The following is a 27,488-nucleotide window of genomic DNA, read 5'->3' as shown; positions in this document are numbered from 1 at the left end:
TGGAGGAGGTGTGGGAGCTTCCTTAGCGTGTTTCCACCGTACCAGTCCCAAGGACATTCTGTTTATATCAGAATCTAGCAGACAGCACGTCACCGGCCATAGAGCCTGGCACAGCACCACTTGCAGCCCATGTCCCTTCCTGGAGTCGCTGGCTGTGAAAGATGCTGAACAGCATCCTCCAGAGAGCTGCGAGCTGTGATGTCATGGAGGAAAGGGTGGGGAAGAAAGACTGGGGGAGGCTGGTATTTTCAGCTTTCATGAAAAACCAGGACCTGTTGTGTAGGCTTAGGAGGGGTTATTCAAGACCAGCCAGCCAACTTCTTGTTTCTTGTCAAACTTGGTGTGGAAAATCCTCCAACACATGCCCGGTTTCCGCACCAAGCTCCAAGGCACAGCCCTTCTACAGTTAGATTGCACAGTAAAATCTGCAATTATTCACTGCTTGCTGTTCTTTCTGACTTCTGACAAGAAGGAAAACTTTTCTAAAAGTTTCTATTTTCTTTTTCTTGCTAGCCTGAAATTATTTCAAGGAGACAGATAAAAGCTGTTCTGTATCTCCCAACCCTAAAAACCAGCTTTCAGCTGATATCAAGCTCTAAAAACATTACACTCCCCAAGCAGGCTTTTTTCACCCCCCAGAAAACAATGGGTCACTGTAACAGGGCTCCAAAAATACATCAGGAATGCTGATAACAACATCCTCATAGCTCCCAACAGTTCCTGAAGCCTTAGCTTGGAGGGATAAGACCACGAAGCACGAAGTAGTGCCACAAAGGACACTCCTCAGTCCTTGCCCCCATCCGCATGGTGAGGATCATGTCATCTGTCTGATATGTCCTGTTGTGCATCTTTTATCTGGTTATTTAGCAGTGTTGGCTTAAGCCATATTTTCGGGTCAAGTCAACAGGCACAGAGCAAGGGAACAGATTTTGACTGAGGGGCACTCAGGCTGTTAGCAGGGACCATGGAAAGAGTTTGTCCTGAACTTGGTGCAATGGGCAGCAGAGCCAACGGCATGCTGATCCTGGTTTGGGAGACTTTCTCTGTGGCAGTGCCAAGCACATGGGGAATGCATAGACCCCTTATCCCCTTTATTTGCCAGCATTGTTGTGTTGAGGTTGGACTTGATGGTCCCTTTAGGTCCCTTCCAACACTTATGTCACAATAATGTCACAACCTGTCAGTGGGAAGGAGTGACAAGGCCAGAAATCCCAGACAATCATTTTCTTTTCTTACTTGAAACACACATCTGGATGTCATGGCTGAATAGAAGATAAAATGACATAAAACACACAAAAAAATGGCTATACAGTTGACCTAACAGCAGAGCCAAGCCTGGGATGAGCACTGAGATGCTGGGAAGGATTGTAACAGCTGTCCAACCACCATCATGTTGTTTTGTTCAGGGTTTATCGCCACAGGAAGTGTTAAGAAGACTTTTTTGGGGAAGGGAAGAGAATGCAAGGACCTTGTCACACTGCCTGGTTTAAATGCCTGCACAGGGCAATGGGGTCTTTGCTGAGAGGAGACGAATGTATCAAAGAGCCTTATTACAGTGATGAGGCTCACTCTCCACTGACAAGTTCCCACTCTATGTCTGCCCTATCTCTACTTCTTTTTTAACCTCTGATTCTGAGGGGAAAAGATGGGAATTTGCATTCAATTTCCATTTGTATACATCCCATGAGATACCCACCTACCTCTCTCTTCCTTTTCACCAGATAAATAAGCCTTTTTGCATCTCCTGCTCATCATTCACTGCCCAAAAGTAATAGCTGTGGGATCAAGGGTGCCTGCCTTAGTGTGTTCTTGACTATTAACTCTTAGATGTGCTAATTTTGCATACTGACTTCTTGTTCCAGGGAACTAACCTTAAGTGGACTTTCCACATCTTCTTAGAAAAGTTCTGTTTTCATGGGCAATCCCTGTCAAGAATGGTATCATGCCAGATAATTATTATGTCCTTTCCTCCCATCATCACAAAATTTTTTCACACTTGCCACCTCTCTCCAATGAGACGTTTATTTGATGAATGAAGAACCATGCCATGTACACTTTGCTTTACCTGAGGACTTCCACCAGTAGTGTTCTCTAAAGGCAAAGAATCTGGTGTCTACTGGGGAGCTCCCAGTGGTTCCCCAAGGCTTGCTGATCTTTGAGCAGAAATCACTTGTGTACCTTGTGCAACAGATCTGCCCCCAAACAGAGACACTGCATTTGCTCTGAGACAAGACCCAGCTTCCCTGCAACACAGATCTTTCTTGTTCCTACATCCAGCATATGGTGGATGTTCCGTCTCTGGAGACACACAAGGTCAGGCAGGATGGGGCTTTGAGCACCTGGTGGAGCTGTGGGTTCATTGCAGGGAGTTGGAGCAGACGGCCTTTAAGGGTCCCTTCCAGCGCAAACCATTCTGTTTTTCTACGTTACATTTTCTGAATGTATGCAAAAACAGAGCACTGCCCCAGACCCTCAAATCTTTAGGCTTTCTTATAGGACCTAAGCCCTCAAGACCTTTGCTCATCAGACCCTGAGCAAAGACATAGACAGAACATTTCTGTACCACCAGATTCTTTCTCTGCTCCTATAGATCACCTTCAGATATTCAAAACACTGAAAAGAGCAATTTTGCTGGCAGCTGAAACCATCTGCCTCAGTGTTTCTTCAGGACTATCAACTTGTTTGTACCCAAATAGCTTGTAATAGTGGGTGAAGCTGAGTCACCTGATGGTACCCAGCATGAATGTTATGGTACAGATTTTAAGAATATTTACGCTCTGAACTCTCATTAAATTCATGGCCATCTTGCGTGAAAAAAAAAAATCCTTCTGAACAGGAGGAACTTTTCCTCTGTTTCAATCCCAGGATCACATACAGTAGCAATATTGTCAGTTCTGGAGGAGTGCTCTTACCCCCCCGAAGAGCAGCACATGGGAGCATTTTGGTGAAATGGTTCTTTAGAGAAATACATTTCTTTCCAGTAACAGTTGATGACTTGATCTTGCAGCTACCTCCCTCACAGAAAGGCTGTCAAGGCTGTTGGCAAAAAGACATGTGCGATCCACCTCGGAGCAGTGATTCATGGAGTGTAATAATAACAAAAACTCGGATCATAAACAAGCCAAGAAAAGGAACAGATGAACTGGACCAAAGAAGAGTGAAAAATGGAGGGAGCTCTTATGGAAAACCATGTTCTATTTCGGTGCCCGCAATGCAGGATAGATGCTGAGGAGATGGAAAATGCTCTGAGGAGCTCTACGAGATGATGCAAAGGTCTGGAAATCTTGACTTAGAGCATGAAATTAATGGAGTGTGATCTACTGGCATTATCCAAGAGAAATTGAAGCAGCTTGCTCATGCACTGCAGTGACATACAGGGGAAGACATTTCTGATAGCAAACGAGTTTTTAATCCAGCCAAAGGCAGTAGAAAAGCTTAATGGCTTGAATTTATAGCTAGATAAATTTACATTGGAAAGTAAGTGGTCATTTTTAATCGCAATGATATAAAGGAACTGGAAAAAATCATGACTAGAGACATGGGTTCTCCATTATTTGCAGTCCTGAGTGTCTTTCTAAGAAAAAACATGTTTTTGAGTAATGGGGTGAGTTGAAGAAGTTATTGAACAAGGTGCTTGTGTCGTCAGTAAATCACAGCAGACAGAAACTTCGAGCCTTGTAAACTGCGACTAACATTAGCAAACTCTATTCCAAAATGAGGTGGGACCTGAATATAAGACAAGTGTAAAAACTGCCATGTTACAAAGGGGCTCCAGATACAGTAAGTGCAATAACTGTCTGAGAACAGTACATCTGCTCCAAAAACTGCTTGAAGTGGGAATAGTAGTAGACTTTATTCCCCTTTGCAACATCCTTCCCTGTGTTTGACATACACATATGCTGTGATGTCTACATCTCTATGCATTTGCTCTTAATTAGAGCGACTGACAATGAGTCAAGCCTCTGTGTCAAGAGGTTTAATTGAGTACAATGAAGGTTTTGCTTCTTGGGGATCATATCAACATTAAATTAATTACAATGAGCTGCAATGTTGGTATTTGAAAACAGTCGGACTCTCTGCACTCTCACACCCAGAGCTAATACCTTTTGGTATGCCAGTAATTGCCCACAGCAAACAAAGCTGAGAGGAAACAAGAACCACAGAGTGCACTCTGGGCTCTTCCTCTCAAAAGAATGGCTGTCACTTGCTGGCACTGATGGCAATGTTTGCATGGCCCTTTGGATGCCATCAGCAGAGACCAGAGCCAGCTTCAAACAGCCATTCAGGTCCCAGCAGCATTACAGCTGCATTTCTTGTGCTGCTGAAGAAATCAACGCATCACACACCAATACTCCTGGGCAGATCTGGAGACTCAAAGCAACTGGTGAGAGCATCCTGGGGTGTCCCTTTGCTTTGCAGTCTGGTACCTGACCTCACGCTCTACTTTAGGGGCTCTGTCAGGCTAAGCATGATGATGACACACAGAGTGACCTCCTGGCATTTGTCTCAAGAGGAAAGCAGATAAATCTCCTAATTCCAGCTCTTCCAATCCTGCTGATGCTGATGGCTGCTATCTCCTAATTACATATCAGGCCATGTAGTATCACAGAGATAGACCAGACTTCTGGTCTTCAAATGCATATGCATTTGACTTGCAAAGTGCATGATCCAAGATAGCAAGGAATGAGGGTAGTAATTACTGTTTGCAGCCAGAAGCTCCTTGATTGATTAAAAAAAAATATATGCTTTTCTAACTGAATCAAATCAAAAAAACAAATGTCTTGGTGTGTGTGCAATGGTGGGGATGGAGAAAATCGTTTGGGCTGCTGTGCTTGTACGTGGATCCCAAAATAAAGGCATGGCAATTCAACCTCATGTATCTGGAGATGAAGACTTCCTTAGTACCCTAGGGGGTTTTTGGACTCCCCCATTACTCTTGGAATGCCCAAATCTCTCCATGCACAGATGAATTTTCCATGGAAGTAGGGCTAATTCTGTTCCAAACGCTGCACGTAACCATGTAGCTACCTAAGGGCTAACTCACAAGGTTGAACCTTGTCAAGAGTATTTTTTTTCAAATGTCCTCCAAGCTTGGAAAGTAAGAATAGCACAGCTGCACCTGCCCTCTTCTGATAACCTCTTTGGCATCTCCTAAAAGCAAATACAGAACATCAATTCACTCCCATTACTAGTACCACTAAGTCCATGTCTGATCAGAAGGGACAAAACATGAAATCTATGTGATTCCCCAGTTAGAAATGTGTGGGGAGGTGCAGTATTTGAGTCACCTCTGGAAAGTAAAGCAGTAAGCTGTTCAGCAGATGTGACCTTACTCCATGCTTAGGGAATAACATAGACAGATGTTTGACACTGCCTCAGTAAAGAAATGGGAATGTCAGCTGAGAGTTCTTCCTTGCTAATGGCCATCTTCTAAACTAACTCATACCATGAGACAGTCAGCCTCAGGGAAAGGATGCTCGTGTCTATGTTACATGTAGGGACATCCTAGGAGAAAAAAAGAGCTATTTACAAAGACTGGGAAAAAGGAGACAAGCTTTGCAAAGGCTGAAATTATTCAGCAGGAGTTGAATTTAGAGTCAGTTTTCAATATACAGTACAACTTGCACTGCTGGTGAACTTAAGAGCTTTTTCCTCAGTGATAACCTGTATATAGCAGATTTTTAATGACACAGGCACTGACTGAGATATATGAAGTAACAAAAGTAGATGCACACTGGAACGAATTTCAGTATCAGGGCAATCAGAAATTCCCAAGTAAGGGAAATATTCATAGAATCACAGAATGGTTTGGTTTGGACCTTTAAGATCATCTAGTTCCAACTCCTCTGCTATAGGCAAGGACACCTCCCACTAGACCAGGTTGTCCACAGCCCCATCCAGCCAGGCCCTGAATGCTTCCAGGGAGGGGGCATCCACAACCTCACTGGCAACCTGTTCTAAGCCAAATCCAGCTTCTCTGACCTGAAGTAAAGGGAGGAACTAGATCATCTCTTAAGATAATTTCCAGCCCTGGTCATCTATATTTCTATGAAGCTAATGTCACGAATCCCCATGATTTTAATATGAAAAGGTGGAATTGTAAGAACCAGCTTTTGCAGAGTGTGTCAGTGCGTGCTTGGGAGCAATGTTCTCTGGAAATCCAGATGTCTAGTTTGTGGGAAATTTCAGTTTGATATTTGCTTTCTTCCCAAAACAGAATGCAATAAAAAATTAATGAAAATTTCCAATGAACTATAAATAAAAACAAATAAACAAATTCCAAGAACCTCCAATGCACACTGTTGTTTAAAAATGATGGATCTTTGTAACCCTGAGAACTACCAGCTGAGGAGGAAATGCTTGTTAATCTACAGAGCCATGCCAACAGCCAGTCACAGCCTGACAGATGTGCACCACTGGGCAGACTCCCTTTTTTCAAGCCTTCCCAATTGCAGGGTTCAGAAGATGTGAAGTTCTTGCCCAGATATACTCCCCAGGCTTTCCATGGTTTGATCGTAAGAGGAGATTAGAGAATGGAAGTCATGTAGTCTTTAGAATTTTTCAATCTAGAATGCCCTAAAATCTCCAATATTAACACGACTGTACCAGGAAACCTCAAAGCTCTAGGATGCCCTCTCTGGAGCCAGTGTACTCAGGGCTTCCAGGTTACTTGTGTTGAATCCAGGAACGTTCACCGGGTTAGCACAGAGCTGCCAAGATTTTCAGCCTGCTGGTTGCATGGTAAGAAAGCCATGGGAAACTGGCATGAAAGCACTGCCCTGGAGCTATGAGTAGCAATTGAAGTAGAGGTTGTTAAACCTGGAACATTTCCACTTGGTTTTCCAACTGGCATTTCCCAATGAAATCCTCCTTTGTTGGCCAGAAATGCACTACTTGGGAATCTCCTGTGTTCTGTATCTGCTTAAATGCTTCTCCTGAGGGGAGCTTATGAGCAGGAGGGGGATTGACTTTTTACATGGTCTGGTAATGAAAGGAAAAGGGGGAATGACTTTAAGCTAGAGGAAGAGAAATTTAGGTTGGATGTTAGTAAGAAATTCTCTACTCAGAGAGTGATGAGGAAGAGAAGCTGTGGATGTCCCATCCTTGGAGGCGTTCAAGGCCAGGCTGGATGGGGAGTTGGGCAAACTGACCTGGTGGGGGCAACCCTGTCTACAGAATGGGAAATGCAACTGGATGGTCTTTATGGTCCTTTCCAACCCAGGCCATTCTATGACTGATCCCATGATTCTAAGCTGCTACAATTCTCATACTTCAGACCATTGCACACGGGAGAATGATATGTGTTTCACAGGTGTGCAGGAGGCTGAATCCAAACTCCAAATATTATGAGAAAGTCAAAGAGGAATGGTTTGCTTTTGCTGCTGACTCTGGATTGACATTGGAGAGTGCAGAGACTTCTGCCACGGCTGCATAAAGGAAGGAGGAGTGTAGAGGTTGCACAAGTGTATCTTTTCTCCAGTTTTAACTTCTGCCTACTGGTTTTCTTTTCTTGTTTCTAACTCCTGTTTCCTCACTTATGTACCATACATACTTCCTAGCAATATAATACAAAAAGATGCCAATCAATCACCCGCAGACAGTTAAGCTGCCAATTTTGTACCCAGAATAGCCATTTTCAACTTTGCAAATGGAAATACATACAGGTCTGCCCAACGTGCTTGTGCTTTGCAGCAGCATGGATGCCATCAGACCTCTGAGCCCTGCAGCTCTGAGTGCTGTAAAAGGCAATACTTCCACCCCCAGCCATGCTGGGCTGGACACAGAATTAAGCTGTTGATCTGGGGGAAGAGAAATGACGTAAGCAATAGCAAACTAAGGTCTCTCTTTTGATTGCTGATGAGAAGTGAGGGCAAAATACTTCTGCCAAGGTAATTTTGCTTTTCGTTTGAAAAGAGTCCTTCCAGTGGTTGGAGAAGATCAGAACAGGCCTTAACAAATAGACACCATTTTTCAGATTATCTCAGGGCATGATTACTACCCTCTAAGCCACATTCTCCAGAGAACTCCTGGTCAAGGGGCTGACTTTCTCTCTGGCCCTCGCACTGAGCTATTTGAACAAGAAGAGGAAGAACTTGGCTGGCCTGAGATATTCCCTTGGGAACCAGGTGACAAATCAGTACAGAATTCATCCTCAAAGGAGGGGATGACCATTGGACCAACTGGGATATTTCTCTTCCAGGGTAAAGGTGCTCTCTGCCCCCCCTCACTGCCTGGTACATCCATATCATCTCTGTCTTCTGTCCATTCCTTTTGACCTCTCCAGCTTGGCTCCCTCAGAGACCTCCCTGAGGAACAGGGAGGCCTGGCATCAATTAGCTGCAAAAGACAGCAAGTCATCACCTTCTCTTTGATTCCTTGGCACAGAGAAATCTCTGGATGCTCACTCAGAGTGAGGAAATGGTGCAATCTGTGGATGGACTCTGCAGATCAAATCAGGGCTCCCAGAGGGGACTGAGGACCTCCAGGATCAAGAACCTGCCCTTGTTCCTCATCTCTCATGGCAGAGATGTCCCAGCTGTGGCCCACATTAGGAAGTGCAAGGGTGCCATGAAATTCAGAGCCTCAGAGAAAGATTTTTAGATAACACAAAAGAATTTGACATGGCTGAACATGACTCAGTGCCATTCACCAACACCCAGGGCATGGTGCAGTGAGGACAGATGAGTCTGGAGGCTAACAATCTGCTCCCTGTTTGTGTGGGATTTCTTTTGAATGTACCTCCAGCCCTCCTTAAGTTTTCCTGTCCACGGCAGCAGTGGAACTAGGTCATTTCTATACATAGAGTGCTTTGTAGATGGAACTTGAGGTCTGAACAAGTTTCTTGTGGTGTGTCACTGGGCAAGGTCCCAAGCCACGAAATGGGTCATGCTTTTTCCTGCAGAGCATCTGCGCCCTGAACTATTCCTCCACTGGGGTCTTCAGCTGTTTCTCAATGGGAAACAACTGTTTCCCCCCTGCAGCTTGCCTGTGACACATTCCACGGTGGTCTGGTCCCAATTCTCCCCCTCCTTTCCCCAGAGTATCCATTCTGAAGATGATGTGCTCACAATCCTCTACAGCCAAGACAGCACCATATCAAGCTGTCCCTGTCACAGAGCTCAGAGAATTCTGCTTTCCTTGGCCCCTAATGCTTCTTCTGCAGCCAAGGGCATGTTCAACTTGCAAGCCAAGAATGTCAGACTGACCTCTCCTGCCTGGGATTTGGGAGAGCTCAAGGGTGATTATTCCTTTATGGACATCCTTTCTCACTCTCTGCCACTAGAAGTCCTTTGAAAAAGACCACTTAAAGTAATTCTGAAATATACAAATCAACAAAGGTGCATTTCAGCCTGCCACTTGTTCTCCAGAGGGAAAGTGGGGTATGATTAGGAAATGTCATGGCTGTTCATAGCAATGCCACACGGCCACTTCATTCTCCAAAAGTCTTAATCCCTTTACACATAGAGATTCCCAAGTGCTTTCCAAGCAGTACCAGGGTATCTCTCCTGACATAACTCTCATGCAGCCTGCCAGAAAAAAAAAATACATCTGATGAGAGCAGGGGAAAAAATATATGGGTTGGCTATTTCATTCACTGAGAAGCGTGCAGTATAGGGGAGACAAATGCAAATATTCATGTAGAACATACTCATAACAGTGTTTTGGCCACAGCTGTTGAGATAGAAATAATTTTTAAAGTCAAACACAGAGTTTCATTCTTGAAACATTTTTAAACAAAACTTTTCTTTTGAGGTCCAGGGACAGGGATGCCAAAGCATGTTGTATTGGAATTTATATTTCTTTTTAGAAACAAAATCAAGCCTAATCAGAGCAAAAAATTGGCCAACGCTGTGGGCCAATTTGAAATACAGAGTTTAATTTTCTTTTGGTGACCTTCCTATCTTCTTTCACTAGATCCCAAACCTGCATTACCAACCTTCAGGATCTCCCTTGGGTAATTTAGTCACACCATTATCAAACTTTCTGCTGAAAACAAGCACTTTTTTTTTGTGTGTGTGGCATTCTTCTGTGCATCTGCTGCGGGTCAGTTGTGATGTCCTAATGGTGGACATTTGCACAGTTAAGCTCTCAAAATCAAGGCAATAAAGTCTCTGGAGTGAGACACCACCAGTTGGCTATGGGAGTTCCAGCTCATGGATGCTCAGGGATGCTGCAGCAGCAAAATAGGCTTTTATTAGTAGGAATAACAAATGAAATGTTCCCAAATGATCACATTTTTGTATTCGTTATTTTATTTGTTTGTCTGTTTTCGTTCTTTGTTAATGGCAACATTACGAATTTGCTTCTCCTTTGTAGGCTTTTCTGTGTGGTTTTGCAAGCATTCCCAAATTTAATATAAACATCTGCCTGGTGGGATGCTTTTTGCTCTTTACCAGCACCTGGGGTGATGGAGGCAGTGCTACTGCTTAGCTCTGGTGTCAACCTTGGTGTTCTCTGCCAAAGTCTGCAGGACTCAAACTCCAGTTTACCTATCCAAACCTGCAAAAGTATTTCTTTTTCATGTAGGGAATGAGAGCGAACAACAAGAAACTAAGACAACCAAGGAGAGAATGAAATCAAGGGGAAACTTTCCTGAGTGGCCACCCAACATCATTCAGATGAAGGAGTCGTTCAAAGTTGGATGGAAAGAGCACTATTGGAGGAATGTAGAAGTGAGAGGATGGCACACCAGGTATAAATACAGAATTATCAGGGGTAGCAAGAAGTTCCTAAATCCAAGGAGGGCTTTTGATCCTGAGATTCTCTGCTTCCTTTTCTGACTGGAGCAAAGGCTTTCCCTTTTGATTCGGTTCTGTGTGCTGCTGAAAGTACATGAGCACCAGTATTGCAGAGAGTTAGCTTTAGTATGGTCTAGACCAGCTCCCAGTGCCAGACCACTTGGGAACTTTACTGATGGAGTACTTGATGGGAAAAAAGGAGAGAAATCAGGTCCTGACACTGTGTTTGGCTGACTCAATCTTTCTGTCTCTTTAGAAGCGATTTCTCCTGGACTACCACAGCTCAAATGCAAATGGTTTGGGATAAAATAACTGGAATGGATTGCCCAAAGAGATGGTAGAGTCACTGTCCTTTCAGGAAAAAGGTAGATGTCACACTGGAGGACACAGGTCACAGGTTAGTGAGTGGTGATATGTTGATGGTTGGATTTGATGTTCTTAGTAGTGTTTTCCAAACTTAATGACTCTATGTCTCTATGAAACCCCCTTGAAGCCTGGCAAGCTGCTGCATCCTCAAAGCGCAGATCACTTCTGGGCTGGAAGTGACAAGGAATAGATATGGGGAAAGAAAAATTGACTCCCAGATCATTTTTCTGAGGTGCTTGGCCCAGTCACTATGGTGACCACAATGACTCACATCTGACAGCGAAGCAGCATTCTTAATCCACATCTCAGCGCTGCCTGAAAATGTCTCACAGCTTTGAGGTGTGCCTCCAGCAGTGGCCTGGGGAGCTATTTTCAGATGATTTTGGCAAGTGAATCCTTTGGAGAGCCCCTTATGAAATGAAATGGCAGCGAACAGGATCAGCTCATGAAATGAACCATCTGGTACAACCCTGAGCACATAGTTGGAGGCAGAAGGTGACATCTATTTGTTTGTTCAGGCACTCTTCCTTTGAGATCTCTATGCCATGATTAAATCTCAGTGTCGACTTAAAAGAGCACCGTGGCTGCATGGTGGCATTTGCAGAGGACAGCCACCAATAGATTGAAGGTTGTTGCCTTCTGCATCTCTCCTCCAGGTGGGAGGCGTGATCTCACAGAATCATAGAATGGTTTGAGTTGGAAGGGACATTTAAAGGACATCTGGTCCAACACCCTGCAATAAACAGGGACACCTATAACTCCATCAGGCTCTCAGAGACCCATACAGCCTGACCCTGACTGTCTCCAGGGATGGGTCATCCATCACCTCTCTGAGTAACCTGTTCGAGGACCTCCCCACCCTTACTGTAAAGAACTTATTGCTTATGTCCATCCTAAATTCCCCCTCTCTTAGTTTGAAACCAAATGTCACTGCTATTGCTAATAGCAACATTACCACAAAGTACTGCTTGCCCAGAGACCCCTTTGGCCTATGCTCTTTCAAAGGATTGAATGTGAAGCTGATCAGGAGCACAGAGTTGGTCTCCTAATGCATCCAGATCACCTGCGATCTTCTAAAGAACAGGAAATCCAATTGGACCAGTATAAGAATATGAGTGATAAAAGCAAAAGGAAGCCTATTAAAAGAGATGAGTTTTGGCTTGTTCAATACAGCAAAACAGAGGCTGTAAGGGAAGAAGGCATCTGACCCCCTATCTGCCTGAAGGGTGAAATCCAAAGAGAGAACAGAACCACATAAGGAAAAGGTAATATGGTGAAAAAAATCTAAATGGTTACAAAAGAGGCATGGATATATTCCTGCTGCAAACAGTAACAAAAATCCTGCACTTAGGAACTGTAAGATCCAGAATGGTCTCCCCAAAGCATTGGCAACAAAGGCTGGGGCACACATGAAGTTCCATATTTGATTTTGAATGGGATTGTGCAATACAGTGATCTGCAGGAGCAATCACTCTTTTCTCAAGATGGAAACAGCTACCTGCAATCTGTGCACACCAGAACAGGGTATAGACAGGAGGAGAACAAGTGAAAGGATGATAAGGTACAAAGGAAGAAGGTACCAGAGGGACTGCCAATGCACTTGGTTGGATTGTGGACCTGATCTCACTACATGTCCTACAAAGACTTGTCTGAATTCTGCTGTGAGTCAGCCTGTTCTGCTTGGGGTGGTAAATGTCTCTTTTTGGAGCAAATGATTTTTGTTCTGTCCATTAGGCTGCTAATTTAATCACCTGTGGTTTCTTTATGTGTATGCTGATGGGTATGCAGCAGAAGTGCAGAGAATGAAGGAACAGACTTTTTCCAGCTGGATGTGTGGAATAAATCGAGACATGCTGAAGGTCACACTCAATATAAACAATCTCCACTCAGCTCACTACTCTCACTTCCTTTAACTCAAAGAGCCTCAGACAAAGGAAAAGTTCTGTTTTTCAGTGCAAATGCTTTCCCTTGCTCTGACATTGTAGCAGGAAAATGAAACGCCCACGTTCCAGTTCCCCTGACCTTTAGGGGGATCCATCCTGTAGGAAAGCAGTGGCCATGCTGCCTGCTGGGGCCATCAAGGGATGCTAATGAAACCCAGGAGGAGCCTGCACATCCTGAGTGCTGTTTTGTGAGCTGATTCTCATGTCTCAGTACAAAAAAGTGGGCAAAGACTAAAAGCTGTGATGGGACAAGCTTTGTGCACACCACAGAATAATACAGACTTACTATGAGCATATCTCCTCAATGGAGAAAGTAAACCCACCACTGACAAGTGTCTCCACATTCCCCATCTTGGTTGGCCAACTGGGTCCTACTTGCCCAGACTGATGCACAAGTGATGGAGCCTACAGGAGAAACAGACAGATTACACTGGCAAAATCACTTAGATGCTCTTCTCCCTGTCTCAGCCCTTCTTTCAAATACTTCTATACATTTTTCTACTTTTTCAGCACTGAGGCATTAGGCGTGGAATTTAGTGCTTGACAGCAATGCAAAGGAAGGCAACTTTAGTCTTCATGGCTACACTATCATAGAGGAAAGCAGCAGTGACCCATTTGTTTTTGTTCTTGTAAGCTTCAGAATTAGTAGGGCTTTTTTTAGGTCTTGTCTTTCACCCAACTTCTCTGTATATTTGCCTCATCTACCATCTTGGACAGCATTGGACATCCATCTTAAGGAACAAAATTGCACTCCACATTTGGTTAGCCCTCTCTCTCTCTAGACTCCCATGGACAATAATGGAAGATCATAAAATCACAGAATCATAGAGTGGCTTTGGTTGGAAGAGACCTCAAAGATCATCTAGTTCCAATCTCCCTGCTGTGATGAGACATCCAGACCACATGCAGCCACCCACCCATAGACAACTATATGGAGAAGTCTTTACCTGTGAGTCTGGTGCCACATACCTCTTTGCTTATCTGCAAACTAGCAATAATTACATGCCTTGTTTATCAAATAGGTGAAAGCAGAAGCAGTGGTAAGCAGGTATTCAGAGAAGAGGACTCAAGGAAAGAGCGGGGTGGGCTGGGAAATGATCAGATGCAAGGTGAATGGGGCTCTTCCCCCTGATTTCCTTCCTAGGATAGCAGAAGCTATCTACCAACATCTTCAAAGCTATTTTCTACCCCTTTGTCTGAATGCTGCCAAAATAACAGTTCTCCTGTGTTGATCCAGCTTTCCATGCCTATGCATGCTCAGCTCTTTGTGAGGACTACACTGTGAGTCTTGTGATGTGCAGTGGCTCAGTTTTGTTTCCCCAAGTCCCTCCCTGCAATATGGAGGGAGGCAGACAGGCACATGGCAGACTGCCCGCTTGCCTTCATAACACATCCTCACAGCTTTCCTGATAGTTCCTGTAGAAAGCATTCTGGGAACAGAAATAGCCCATGGCTATAAAACATTTCTGGTGCTGTTTGACAAGTGTCTCCTGGATAAATAGGCTTTAAAGGCAGAGGTTCAAGAGCTGGCACCTTTTCTGAAACCAGGCCATTCTCTGTCTGCATTTAAAAGAGGTTGGTGAGCAGCTGACGGTGTCTCCATCCTTGTGTAGTGTCATGCCTGTGTGACCCACGCCCTTCCAAACTGCATTTCTGAAATTATGTGTGGGATAGGAGTGCACATCAGATCCTCCACCTCCAATGAGAGTGCTTCCACCTAGGGCAAAAAAACCACCACTGACAGCTCTACCAGTTGACGAAGGGGCTTGAAAATGGTTCTGAGACCCTGGACTTCAGATTCCCTAACCTTGGCCTACCCTAGCACAGAGGGATGGCCGTGCCTGGCTCTGGATGATCCTTCTACTGTAGGGAGAGTGCCCATCCCTGTCTTGTTCACACTGCTCTTGAATTGCCCCTCTTGGTTCATTGCCATGGGGAAAGACCATATTGTGAAAATGTCCTGCACCTCACTGCTTCTATGCTACTTTATCATCCTTTTTTTTTCTTTCTTTCTTTTTTTTTTTCTTCAGACTTTGATTTCCTTCTAAAATTTCTCCATGAGCTTTCCTCTGTATATAAATAGTTTCACGAAGTTTGTAGAGTAGTCCATGTTGGAATCAATTTCAGGGGAGCATCCCTATCAAAGGCTGGAGCTGCCTTCTTTCATAGCAGGGTCTGCCCATGGCTCAAGCAGTCTTTGCATAATCAATCTTCACATGGGAGAACTCCTGCAGAGCCTCCTCACGTATTTTTGCCCATTATGGATGTCATTTGGAGGATTTGCCACGTCTCCTTGTCATTGTCTTCTCAGCTCTTGAGAACCTACATTGCCACAGTTTTGCAAGGAAATGCAGCCAGAATATTTGTACCTCTCTTATCCAGAAGATCATAGAATCTGGAATCGCAGAATACCCCAACTTGAAAAGCACCCACAAATATCATCAAATCCAACTCCTGGCTGCACACAGGACAGTCATGTGATCTGCTCTACCCTTTATCTCGTAGCGAAAAACACAAACCCTATTAGCTATAATGAATACAAATTGCTGAGCAGAGGAGGGGCAGCTCTGACTGCAGGCACTGAACCCAGATACACCAAAATGCTCATGCCCACATGGCTCGAGAAGCCTTTTAGAGCAGGTTTTGGATGGCCTAGCAGGGCATAGCCCAGTCCTTGTTCTTTCCTGCTTGTCCTCTTTCACTGACTGTCATAAATGCACCCACTGTGAACAAATGGACACACAGCTTGGACTTGACCAGGGCATGGATTTCTCACCACAGAGATCCCTTGCAATTTTTATTTTTTTAATTTTTCTAGCTACTGGACATGGGGAAAACTAAAATTTGCATCTCAGTGGCCTTAATGACAGAGTTGTGAATTGCTTCGGGTTGGAAACTTCCCGGGTGGAGGAAATGCCCTCTCTTTAGCGAGCTGACAGTTGGGTTTTTGCCACCAGACCTGGTGGTTCTCTGGCTCTGCTCCAGATGCAACAGCTAAGGAGAACTCTTAGAGAAAGACTATTCATTAGGAGCAGCTAAACAGCCATATCCTGTTCCAGCCACTCCAGTAAATCCATCCTTGGGCTAATCATGCCCATAAATTACGGTGCAAGGAGAAGTACGGTCTTCTGTTTCAGCATGATGATTTTTATGCAGAGTTATAACAGAGAAAGTAGGACAGGCAGAAGTGGCTGACTGGTGTGTCAGCAATGCTGGAGAGCTACCAAATGACTGTAGTATGTCTGCTAGCAGTGCCTCAGTATCTCTAGCACCAAATGGTGATGAACTGTGTTGTCTCCTTCCCTAAGGCCACCTGTGCATGTTCTCCTTTTTCCTATGTAGTCCTTTGAACTGTAGAGCTGTCACCACTGGGACAAGTTTGTCCTCAGCATACATTGTGTGGGAGGGTGTGAACTTTACCTCTGTCAGATTTCCTCACCAGCCTGGAGTGCAGATGGTCAATGCCACCAGTGAATACCCACCACATCATTTTTGCACTGCTGTGGCTACAAGTTGCTCTGGAGGAAGTGGGAGAAAAGAGGGTGTTTGGGGCTGTGTGTTCAGTTCCAGGTGTGAGGGGTTCAGAACTCTCCAGATAGAAAGAACTTGCAAAGAAGGAAGTGCTCGTCACTCACTGTCCCTAAAGCACTTCAAAGGAAATATTTACAGCGAATACCAATGGTGATTAACTGCCAAATCAGAAAGCATTTCTCCAATGGAAGCATCCAGCTGCTGAACTTTAATACCGAAGCAATTCCTCATGAATTTACTCACTTTCAAATCCCCAAACCCTCCCAGCCACAACCAAAGTAATAGCAGGTGCGTAAACAAAAACAAGACCATAAATGAAATCTGGCACTTGGAAACACTCCTGTGGGGTTTGAGCACTGGGAGAGAGAGGAGACAGCTCTGTTTTGGGGCTCAGCAAGCCCTCTGGTTTTGTGTTACATTGAAACCCTATGATCTCAGGGCTGATGGAGACCAGAAGTGCTCCCAGCTCAACCATCTCTACACCTCGCTGGTCTCACTGCATCCCATGCCTACTGCTCTTCCATCTCATCTCCTCACCACTTCCACCATCTCCATTTCCTAGATTCAAATCTCAAATCCTTTGTGAAGAAATGAGCTACTGTGAATGAGGGGCTCCACCACAGTGACAAGGGAATGGCTGTCCCTGACCTCATGGCCATAAGTTTATGAACACAAAGGTTATAAACCTTGCTTTTTCAGACAACATCTGTCCTCACCAGCATTGCTTGAGTTTGTGGGTTTATCTTAAAAACATGAAAGATGCCTGTAGAAATCCCATTAGTGCACATGAAAAGACAACTGATAAAAATACAGTGCACAGACTACACCAGATGGGTGTCCAAACTTTTGGTTTGCCTGGGCTGCATTGAGTGAAGAGGAAATGTCTTTGGGATACATATAGTTAATGTACATAAATAACAAAACTTCTTTTAAAAACTACTTTTTACTAAAACATAATAAAAAGAGGGTTAAAAAAAAAAAACATTCATGGGCTGGATACATATGGACTTTGCAACTACCAATTCTGGTCTTCCATTGCTGTAAAGATATATTTTCTCAAATATTTTATTAGATTCTTATGTTTCTTGCTTCACAATTAATTCCTGTGATAAAAAATTGTCTCATTTAACTCTACTATGCTAAGTGTATACTGATTTCCAAACACTTTATACTACAACTCGTGTAATAAAACTTCAAAATGAAAAGTAGCGGACTTGCAAAGTTAAAGACTCAAAAGATAGACAAAGTCAAAGTGGAAGCACATTTACAAAACTTCAATTTCTTACATTTAAAGAGTTTAATTTCAGAATTTTTCTCTACTCTTTCTGCAGTGTCCCTGTCATGGCAGCTGCAAGGAGAAGTGGATGCTTAGTTGAGTAATGGTTCAACAGAGCTATTCAGTGTCTCCTCACTGGTAAGTACGTGGCTCCATGCTTTATAAATCACCCTGCTCAGCCCTGCTCTGATGACAGAATTATTTGTTTCCTCGTGGATTTATGAAGGTACTTATCTCAGTGACAAACACATATATATTTATGAACATATATATCTATCTTTGAGGAGACAAAGCTGCCTTGGAACCATTTTACCATCCTACCTACCGTGCAATTCCAAAATATGTCTTTATTTAGGATGTGGAGTCCTGAGCCCTTGGTGTTACAGCCCTTGGTGCTTTTGGGGTCAAAAGTTTTCATGTTTCTGGTTTAGTTAGGAACATTAGGATGAGATGAACTGCAGACTAAAAATACATCTTCTTCATTATTGCCTACATAGAAAACTGAAGAGGAATGGGCTGAAGACAGCACTGGCATCCAAAGCCAGGGACTTTCTTTACAGTAGGAATGGAAAACTTTCCCTAAGATTATTTGACACTAGAAAGTGGGACTTTATTTGAGAGGGGTCCAATAATCTTAGTAGGTGCTATCAACCCTATCTACCCTACCTGGAAGAAAGCGCAGGAACCGTATCAGGTAAAAATCCTGAACAATTGATTTGCGTTGCTTTCCAAGAGAAAATACATTCAGTTTCTGAAAAACCTCGAGCAAAACTGATGTATATATTCATTAAAGTGAATGCACCTCTAATTAAAGCCTGCAGGTAGTAAGAACGTTTTACAACACAACTTCCTATCATGACACAGTTGCTAAGACCTAGTTAATGTTCTTTGTTGTGACAAAACCAATTAGAAACAAGCTGGTTCAGGAAGATTAATCAGCTGCCTTGCATGATCATGACAAAGAGCAATTTTTGCTACATCCATTAACCAGTTCATGAGAATTAGTGAGTAAATATTTATCCAGATATGAATTAATGCAGATAGATCAGAGGAATTAAAAGCTGCCTCCTATAATACCTTGGACAAAGTTTTGTGTGCATAAGTATAATAAACCTTTCAAACTCAGCTTAATATAAATGCATTTAATGTTACATTGCATATTTTCCTATTGGTTTGAAAATTCCTGTTGAGAGAATTTATAACATTCTGCCCACTGAACCACTGTAGCTTCACATTTTTCAATGTTTGGGGTGCATCCATTATAGCAACTGCCTCCAGATGCGTCAAGGCACAGAGATATAAAAACAGACATTTGGCTTTAAATAGTTTTATTTGGTGGAGCAGTGGGTGGAATGGAAGCACAGTAATCCCATATATAGGCCATGGGAGATCTGGGTCCTATTCTCAGTCACTTCATTGAGTCACTACTTTACTTCAGCCAAGCAGGAAAGAGCATATGTTTAAAGTTGGGTGCCTAGGTTGTGGTTTGAGGTCCAGATTGCTGCATCTCTTGTAACAAGGCAGAAAAGCTGTATTACAAGCATCCATCTGTTGCCTTCTACATAGAGAGGTGGTAGAAAGAGAGCTGTGCGCTCACTTGGGCTCTAAACAGTCTAGCTATTTCATAGAGTCATAGAATCATTAAGGCTGGAAAAGACCTCTAAAATCAAATCCAGTCATCTCTCCATCCCCACCACACTAAACCATGTCACTCAGTACAACAGATGTAGACAGTTTGCCTGTTTTAGATTATCTTCAGGTAGATGTAACCAATGGAGATCACTCATAGCCAGGGGCTGTACACACCCAGACTCTCCTATGTGTCTCCCTGCCCTTCTTTCCATGTACATCCTAGACATCATCAACGAAATTCTGGTAGGCTGCAACAAAGCTCTGAAGTTATTGTAGATACCCTGAACCAGGAAAGAAAAGTACATTTGAAAACTGATTAAGCGGCAGCTTAATATTCTTGAGAAATTAATGGATTTGCCCATACTGCAGTGCTTTAAAAATAGATTTGAAGAAAAAGGTCAGGAATGGTTCAGGACCAAGTAATCTTTCCCTGAGACATGTAGAGGGGCTGGAAGGTCCATCCATCCCCCATGATTTAGCTAATTTATTCTAATGTGGTACAAATCCATTTGATGGAAAAATCCTAGGTGGAAAGCAGATGAGAAGAATTTTCTCTTTTGCCTGGGTGGTGTCCAATAAATCAAATTGGAGCCTGGCACTGAACAGATTTTGAGCCTCTGGGTCTATATCTTTGCTGGCATTTTTAAGGATTGTATGGTTCCTGTGGCTCAGGATCAGTGGGGAACATTTGGCAGATAGAACAGTCCCTTGCTATTGCTCTGCTTTCTGTTTTACTTGATGCTTTGATTCCAGTTCATCCCAATATCCAGTCAAAAATCCTTTTTCACGTCGAAGCAGCTGCCCATTTCTTTTTCCATGCCAACTGTGCCACTTCCACCATTACTCAGAACATTTTAGGAGATATAAGGCATTGTCTTTACGATCAAAGTATCTGAATGGTTTATCTTTTATCCTCCTCCTCTCAAATTCCACTTTAGATCAGGTCCTCCTGAGTACAACAAAATTTAAGAAGTCTGATTTTATGTCTAAAAAGGAGCAGAAATCACAGAATCAAATCAAAGAATCATTAAGGTTGGAAAAGACCTCTGTGATCACCAAATCCACCCACCCACCCATCAATCTATCAATCTTCCCTCCATCGAGAAGGGTATCTAAGTTTCCACTCATTTGCCTATCTGCCCATTTTAGTGAAACTTGTGGGAATTTAATAGATTGGAGACATTCAGCACTTTCTTAAATGCAACTGAGATTGATGAAAGGGTTCAGCAGAGGGTGGGAAAAGGCTGACATGCACATAGGCATAGAGTGATGATATAAGCCCTGCTTTTCCTTAGGAAAATGTGCTAAATGCTCTTCTACTAGAATAGAATTAGATTCTCCTACCAGAACAGACCCAGTCTCATCAAAAATGTGTTCTACCCACACTGTCCTCCCCATCATTTATTTTACAAGTTAGTTTCCAAAATATGAGCAATGCTATGCCTCTATGAGCCCATCTTGTGCAAAATATTTTGTGAAAGGACGTCTTCTGCCCTCTGCAAAATAGTACCTACAAAAGTAATTTTGTTTTGGCTTGAAGAAAACCTTTCTTAACCCAGTTTATGTAGCTGCCTTTCCTTCAGGATGAAGAGAAAAAAAAAAGCCAGGATACTGTTTCTCTAGGCAAGTGTAAGACAAGGATTTTTCTTGTACTGAAAGATTTCTTGTCTGAGTAAGATGCTGCTTGTGGGGGGACAGGGTGAAGGGATCCTTAGGTTGTTGACTTTGGCCTTGAATGGCACTAGCCTTGGGTGTTGTGCCCTTCTCACATTGGCAATGATTTTATGCAATAATTAAGGTTTGAAAAGACCTCTGGCATCATGAAGTCCAAACATCAACCCATCACAGCCATGCTCACAAACCACGTCTCTCAAAATCTAATCCAAGGAATAACAAACATAGGAGCCCACCACCCAGACTGGACTAGCTTTGTTAAAAACCAAGAGTCTTGGAGGTACCATCCCAAGGGATGGTTATTCCTCTTGCGTGCTCCTGGGGTGGTGATGAAGAAAGGCATTGCCTTCACTCTCCTATGGTCCCAAATGGGGTCCCAGTTGGGATCTTTTCATGCTCCCTAGACACTGAAGAGTGGATGGGAAGCAGAGCTGTATTATCATTTTTTTATTTATTTCCTCTTGCATCACACTGGAGATAGGAGCTAACTATCTACAGGTGTTGTATGGAGGATTCTGGTTCCTTCAAGTACTGCATAAAAGTCTACTGAAAGGACTAATTCAGCACCTAAATTTGTTAATGGTTTTCCATTAGCAGAAGAGCCAATGAGTTCTCTATGGTTGTGTTTCTAAAGAGACAGTTCATGTGTAGATTCTTCCATGTCTAATAAAAGGTTGAGCTGATACAGCATTGAGCTTTTCCTCACGCGAGCACTTTGCTTCCATTAAACTTCAAAATATCTAGACTAGGTTATATCTCATGTCTCTACAGCTGAGATGGAGGTGGTACTGATGAGACAACCAAAGGAACATCAACTGTATCATACAAAATGCCCTTTAATACCTTCCCAGCATCTCTGAGAAGCCTCCAGTTATGTTCCCTTGCCAGATCTTTGGAAAGCAAAGAGGCATCCTGGCATAAATCACAACCATTACATGGGATAACCAGATAAGGCAGGTTAGTAGAGGTCTAGAGGTCTACTATACACCCACCAAAAGACACAGCCCATTAGAGCTATCTTGTAATTAGGATTTCATCTCTTGTTGAAGAACCCGCAGCTGAAAAAGTCTCATTAGCCATGCAAACCAGTAATTGTGTTAAAACTCCTGGAGATGGCATCTTATGCTTGGGGACATGTATCACAAACCCAAGAGCTAAATTACTCAGCTGATAAATAGTCTGTGGAGGTATTTAGACATGAGAGCTGATTTAAAGAAGCACATTTGCAGATTACTCAAGCACAGAGAAACAACTGAGAGCACTCAGTGCATACATAGGTCCTGTTACTTAAAATTTGTAGTAGCTTCTCAGCACTGATGTGATAAATATTCATTGTTTAATTAAAGTGGAAGCTGTGCTGCAGAAAGGTGCAAAGATGTGCACAGCCTAACACAGATGCTTCTGGCAGAGCCAATTGCAGATTTCTGATTACTCAGCCCATGCTATGCAGAGCTGGGAGGCTTTTCTCATCACTTATCCCCATTCAGGCAACAGTTGGTCAACAGTCAATGATTACTCCTTGAAAACTCATGACAAATAGGATAAGAAAGTCAAAATGTTTTGATATTTTCAGAAGAAAACAGAGCACATTCATTACATTTTAATGTGACATCTCATGCTGAAATGCACCTAAGTGCTCATTTTTTAATAAACTTCTTTTCATCCTTTCCTTAAATTGGAACAATATGCTTAACTTCAAATGAAACTGTTATTCTTTTCCAATCAGCGTTTCACTTTCATTAAAAATATACACGTTTATAACATTTCCAATTGGCTCCAAACATGTTCTCATGTTTGTCCAGCAAGCAAATACGAAGGCCATTCCACTTAACCATTTCCAGTCTTTCCAAAAAGAACTGCTCAATTTATGGATTTGCAGTGAACTTCACTGATTTCTCTGAATGTCAGACCCATCTCCTGAGCTGTAAAATCACAGATTGGACTTTGCAGAAGTTTCTGTCTTCCTCCTAGATAGCATTAAATGATTAACTGATTTGAATCGGAAAATGCAATTAATAAAAGGGAGGTGAAATCAAAGGCAGTTTACTTTGTAGTCACAAAATAAATGAACTTTTGCTGTGTTTATATTATGCACATAATACGGCAGGAAGTGGAGATCAAAACTGTGTTTATAAAGAACTTGCAAGCTTGGAGGAAGAAAATGGGTTCAGAGGAGGCACTTAAGGAATAAAGCCTGGATTTTTAGCTGGCATATATCAGCATTTTCCTTTTACTTCAGTGCAACAGTTGTGACTTACATCACTGCAGGAGCTGCTTCGAGAGTTTCAAGGCAGGACAGATAAGATTTAAAAAATATATATTTTTGTCAGTGGAAAAATCTCCCAATATTGAAAGGGGAACTGAGGTATTCTCAGATTTTGGGTTTCATAGCTAGAGAAGCTTACCACAGTCTGAGCTAAACCACCAACATCCCTACTCACACTGGGTGATCACTTAGCAGAGCTGAGAGTATTTCCCTACTCTGACACGAGAAGTGTGATGTATTGTGGACACAAAGATCCCACAGTGGGAGACAGACCTCCCTGCTTTGCTGAGCTCTGTGCAAAGCCCATTGCGTACATTCGGAAGTTATTTTAACACTTTTGCTTTCTCCCCTGATTTAGCTACATCACTCCAGGTGATTAATCTGTTCCCTTGGGTTGATGATTGCTGCTCTATGAGATGATGGTGAAAAGCTCTGGGTTCCCTGCACTTTGCGGGCCACATGTTGCGTTTATGCTGGAAGGGGACTTGTCAAAACTTTAGAGCACAACCTGGCAGACAACCCCAGCTGAGCACCCAAAGCCAGGAACTGAGAGCATGACTCTCATGGGAGAAGGACCACCCAAGACCATCACCATTCAAGGTAAGATCTGGACCTGCTCCAGGTCCCAACACAACTTCAGCTTCCTGAGAAGTCATCAGGACTCATGTTTCAGCCTCTGACAGAGATTCATAGAATCCTTTAGGTTGGAAAAGACCTTTGAGATCATCAACCATTTACTCATCCCCACCATGCCCACTAAACATGTCCCGTGCAGGGTTAAACCTCCCTCATCTCCAGCATCAGTTCCCAACTGGGGTGGGAGCCCTGAGCACATGGAGGCAGGTAAGGTGTCCTCCCCAAAACTGGGGTGAAGGGAAAATGGGGACAGAACTGTAAAGCTACTGGGAACTATTATGCCGTAATTACAGCCTGCTCGAAACAGAGCTGCGTTCTGCCTCCCCAGACTGAACTTCATTAATTAAAGGGCTGAATGCAGAATAAATTAATTAAACCAACTTTTTTTGTTGCTATTTTATCCAGTTGCTGTATATTTTGATGGATTATGTGCCTCTGATTAATAAATATTGAACAAGTGTTCATTAATTGGATTAATTCACGGCTGATTTCTTGACCTATCTGTTACCTTTCCCTCATCTCCACACACGAGTTGTGTCCTGAAAGTTTATTCCAGGGAGTAAGGCCACAGGGCTCTGGCTGGGACAGGGGACAGGGTCACTTACCAAAAGGCAGGACGAAGAAGAAGGGGAACCAACAGAGGATGAAAACACCCACAACGATGGCAAGAGTCTTGGCTGCTTTTTTCTCGCGGGAGAACTTGAGGAGCCGCACAGAGAGGGAGCTCCTGAAGTTGTGCCCCTTGCTCCGGGTGCTGGAGAGAGGCTCCTCCAGCACGCTGCGGCAGTGGATGCGCAGCACCACCTCCATGGATTTATTCCTTTCCTTCTTGACCCCCGCCTCCAAGCTCCGGGTTGTCCTCCTGGCCACCACGTAGATCCTGAAGTACATCACCAAGATGACCATGAGGGGCAGGTAGAAGGAGAAAAGGGAAGAGAACAGGGCATAGCCTGGCTCTTCGGTGATGCTACAGATGCTCTCATCAGGTGGCGGCGGCTCCTTCCACCCCAGCAGCGGCCCAATGGAGATGACCATGGAGGAGAGCCAGACCACCACCAGGATGACCCCAGCCTTCCTCTCTGTCATGATGGTGGGATACTTGAGGGAATACTTGACGCCGATATACCTGTCCACGGAGATGATGCACAAGCTCATGATGGAGGCGGAGCAGCACAACACGTCCACCGCTGCCCAGATGTTGCAGAAGATGCGACCAAACACCCAAAAACCCAACACCTCCAAGGTGGCCGAGAAGGGCAGCACGGTGGTGCTGAGCAGCAGGTCAGCGATGGCCAGGTTGACGATGAAGTAGTTGGTGACCGTCTGCAGGTGCCGGTTGCAAGCCACAGAAAGGATGACGAGGATGTTGCCCACGATGGCCGAGAGGATGAAGATAGCCAAGAAGACCCCGACGCCCACCGCCTGCACGTCCAAGGCGAATGTCAGCGTGGTGCCGTTGCCTTCGGGGGACTCCTCACCTAGCAGCCCCCAGGATCGGTTGGCACCGCTCTGGCTGCCCTGTCCCGTCCTGTTCCCACTCAAGCTGCCATTGCTCAGCTCAGGGAAAGTCATCGTAAAAAAAGTCCAGGCTCCATGGAGGGCGAGGAGAAAGCGATGCCGAGGCGCAGCCACCCCGGCATGATCCTCGCAGCCCCCTCCACCACTCGCTCAGCACCTCACCCCCAAAAACTGGGGCAAGGTCTGCCTCCCCCGTGTCGGGATAGAGGGACGGAGTAGGGATGGAGCGATTTCCCAGCCCTCTTCACGCCGGATTGCGGTGCCCCTCTCCCCGCGACGGCCCCGCCGCCGTCCCACCGGGGGGGGCAGTGAGGACGGGGTCCCCCCGCTGCCCTCGCATGCTCCGGGGCTGCGCTGGGGCAGCGGCTGTGCAGCGTTCGGTGGCTCCGTTCGCTTTCCCGGCTCGGTCGAGAGAGCTCCGGGAGGGGCGAAGGGAGGGAAGGAGGGGTGGGCCGGTCCGGGGGGTGTCAGGTGGAGGAGGAGGAGGAGGAGAAGGAGAAGGAGGAGGCGGTGCGGCTCTACGGGGCGAGGCGAGCCCCGGGGCAGGGCAAAGCCGGTAGCGCAGCCCGCGGGGAGGCGAAAGGATGGGGGGGACAGGCACCCAGTCGCAGGGACAGGACCCACGCGGGTGGAGGCACCCACTCGGGGCGATAGGATTCGACCCGGGGGGGGGGAAGAACCCCCAGGGATGGACACGCGTGTGAGAGTGGGGAAAGCATCACAGAGGGAACTGGCAGCGGCGAGGGGGGCGGGCGCACATTCGTGGGCATCATCAGGCACAGCTCGGGGATTCAGGCAGCGCTGGGATACAGACACCCCGGAACGGGGCAGCACCCGGAGATCGCCGTCCCGCCGCCCGCAGCCGCCAGGGAGCAGCAGAGCGCAGGGATTGCCCGGCCGCACGCTCGGACATCAGCCCCCCCCCCTCCGCCCCCTCCAGGGGTCGTTGCAGTGGGTTGGGGCAGAGGAAAGGATGTGATACCCACTGTGCCACAGACCCGGCTTCTATACCGTACAGAGAGACTGTTTGGAAGGGATGGTGGGTCACACACATCTTCAGTGTCCCATTGGGAGGGTGTCCTGCAGGGTTGGCAGAAGTCCTCCAGCCTTAGTGTCTCAACAGAATGATGCTCTGCAATGCAAGAAACCCTCACCCCTCACTCCTCATCTTCAGCATCCCACTACAATCATAGAATCACAGAATCATAGAATGACCTGGGTTGAAAAGGATCACAATGATCACATAGTTTCAACCCCCTGCTGTGTGCAGGGTCGCCAACCAGCAGACCAGGCTGCCCAGAGCCACATCCAGCCTGGCCTTGAATGCCTGCAGGGATGGGGCATCCACAACCTCCTTGGACAACCTGTTCCAGTTCTTCACCACCCAGAACAGGGTGTGATGCCCTACAATGTTGATTGTTACTCTCCTGCTCTAGCATCACAACAGAATGGTGCCCTAAAAGCTGGAAACCCCCTTCCCTCACTCCCCATCTTCAGCATCCCACCACAATGAGGACAAGCAAGGCTGGAAACCATCACTTCCCACCACCCATCTCCCATCTCCAACATCCCACCAGAATGATGCCCTACAAGGCTGGTAGGTCTTTCATGCCCAACCCACAGGACTTCCAGCAAGCATCCTTGCCAGCACTGGTCCTCCCCACCCCCAGCTGCTCCAGCCCAGGCATCCTGCCTGCTTTGTGAGCATGGTGCCCCTTGTTCATCCCTTGTAACAGCAGAAGGGACGATTGATGTCTTGCATTCAGCAACAACAACTCTATGTGATTAAGATGTGTCTGCAACTTAACCCTGCTGCAGGACTTTGAAATAGCAAGGTATGATTAAAACATATATAGGCACATATTTCTGGATAATTTAAGCAGTGTCGTTGGTTTTTGTTTGTTTGT

At 44.9% G+C, this 27,488-nt stretch overlaps 1 protein-coding gene across 2 annotated transcripts in view; it reads right to left on the bottom strand.

Moving 5' to 3' along the window:
• Nucleotides 1-26,019, bottom strand: part of ADRA1D (adrenoceptor alpha 1D) — a 39,680-nt gene extending 13,661 nt beyond the window's left edge. For both annotated transcript variants that reach the window (XR_793488.3, XM_003206056.4), the window contains exon 1: nt 24,669-26,019. Coding sequence is in view for 1 of the 2 variants with exons in the window: in XM_003206056.4 (XP_003206104.1) it covers nt 24,669-25,635 (967 nt within the window). In the remaining variant the exon portion in view is untranslated. The remainder of the gene's footprint in view (nt 1-24,668) is intronic.
• Nucleotides 26,020-27,488: the final 1,469 nt, after the last annotated feature.

Source organism: Meleagris gallopavo, chromosome 4, assembly GCF_000146605.3.
Source record: "Meleagris gallopavo isolate NT-WF06-2002-E0010 breed Aviagen turkey brand Nicholas breeding stock chromosome 4, Turkey_5.1, whole genome shotgun sequence".
Lineage (NCBI taxonomy): Eukaryota > Metazoa > Chordata > Aves > Galliformes > Phasianidae > Meleagris > Meleagris gallopavo.
Note: the sequence above shows the minus strand (reverse complement) of the source record. Positions and strands in the feature narration are given on the sequence as shown.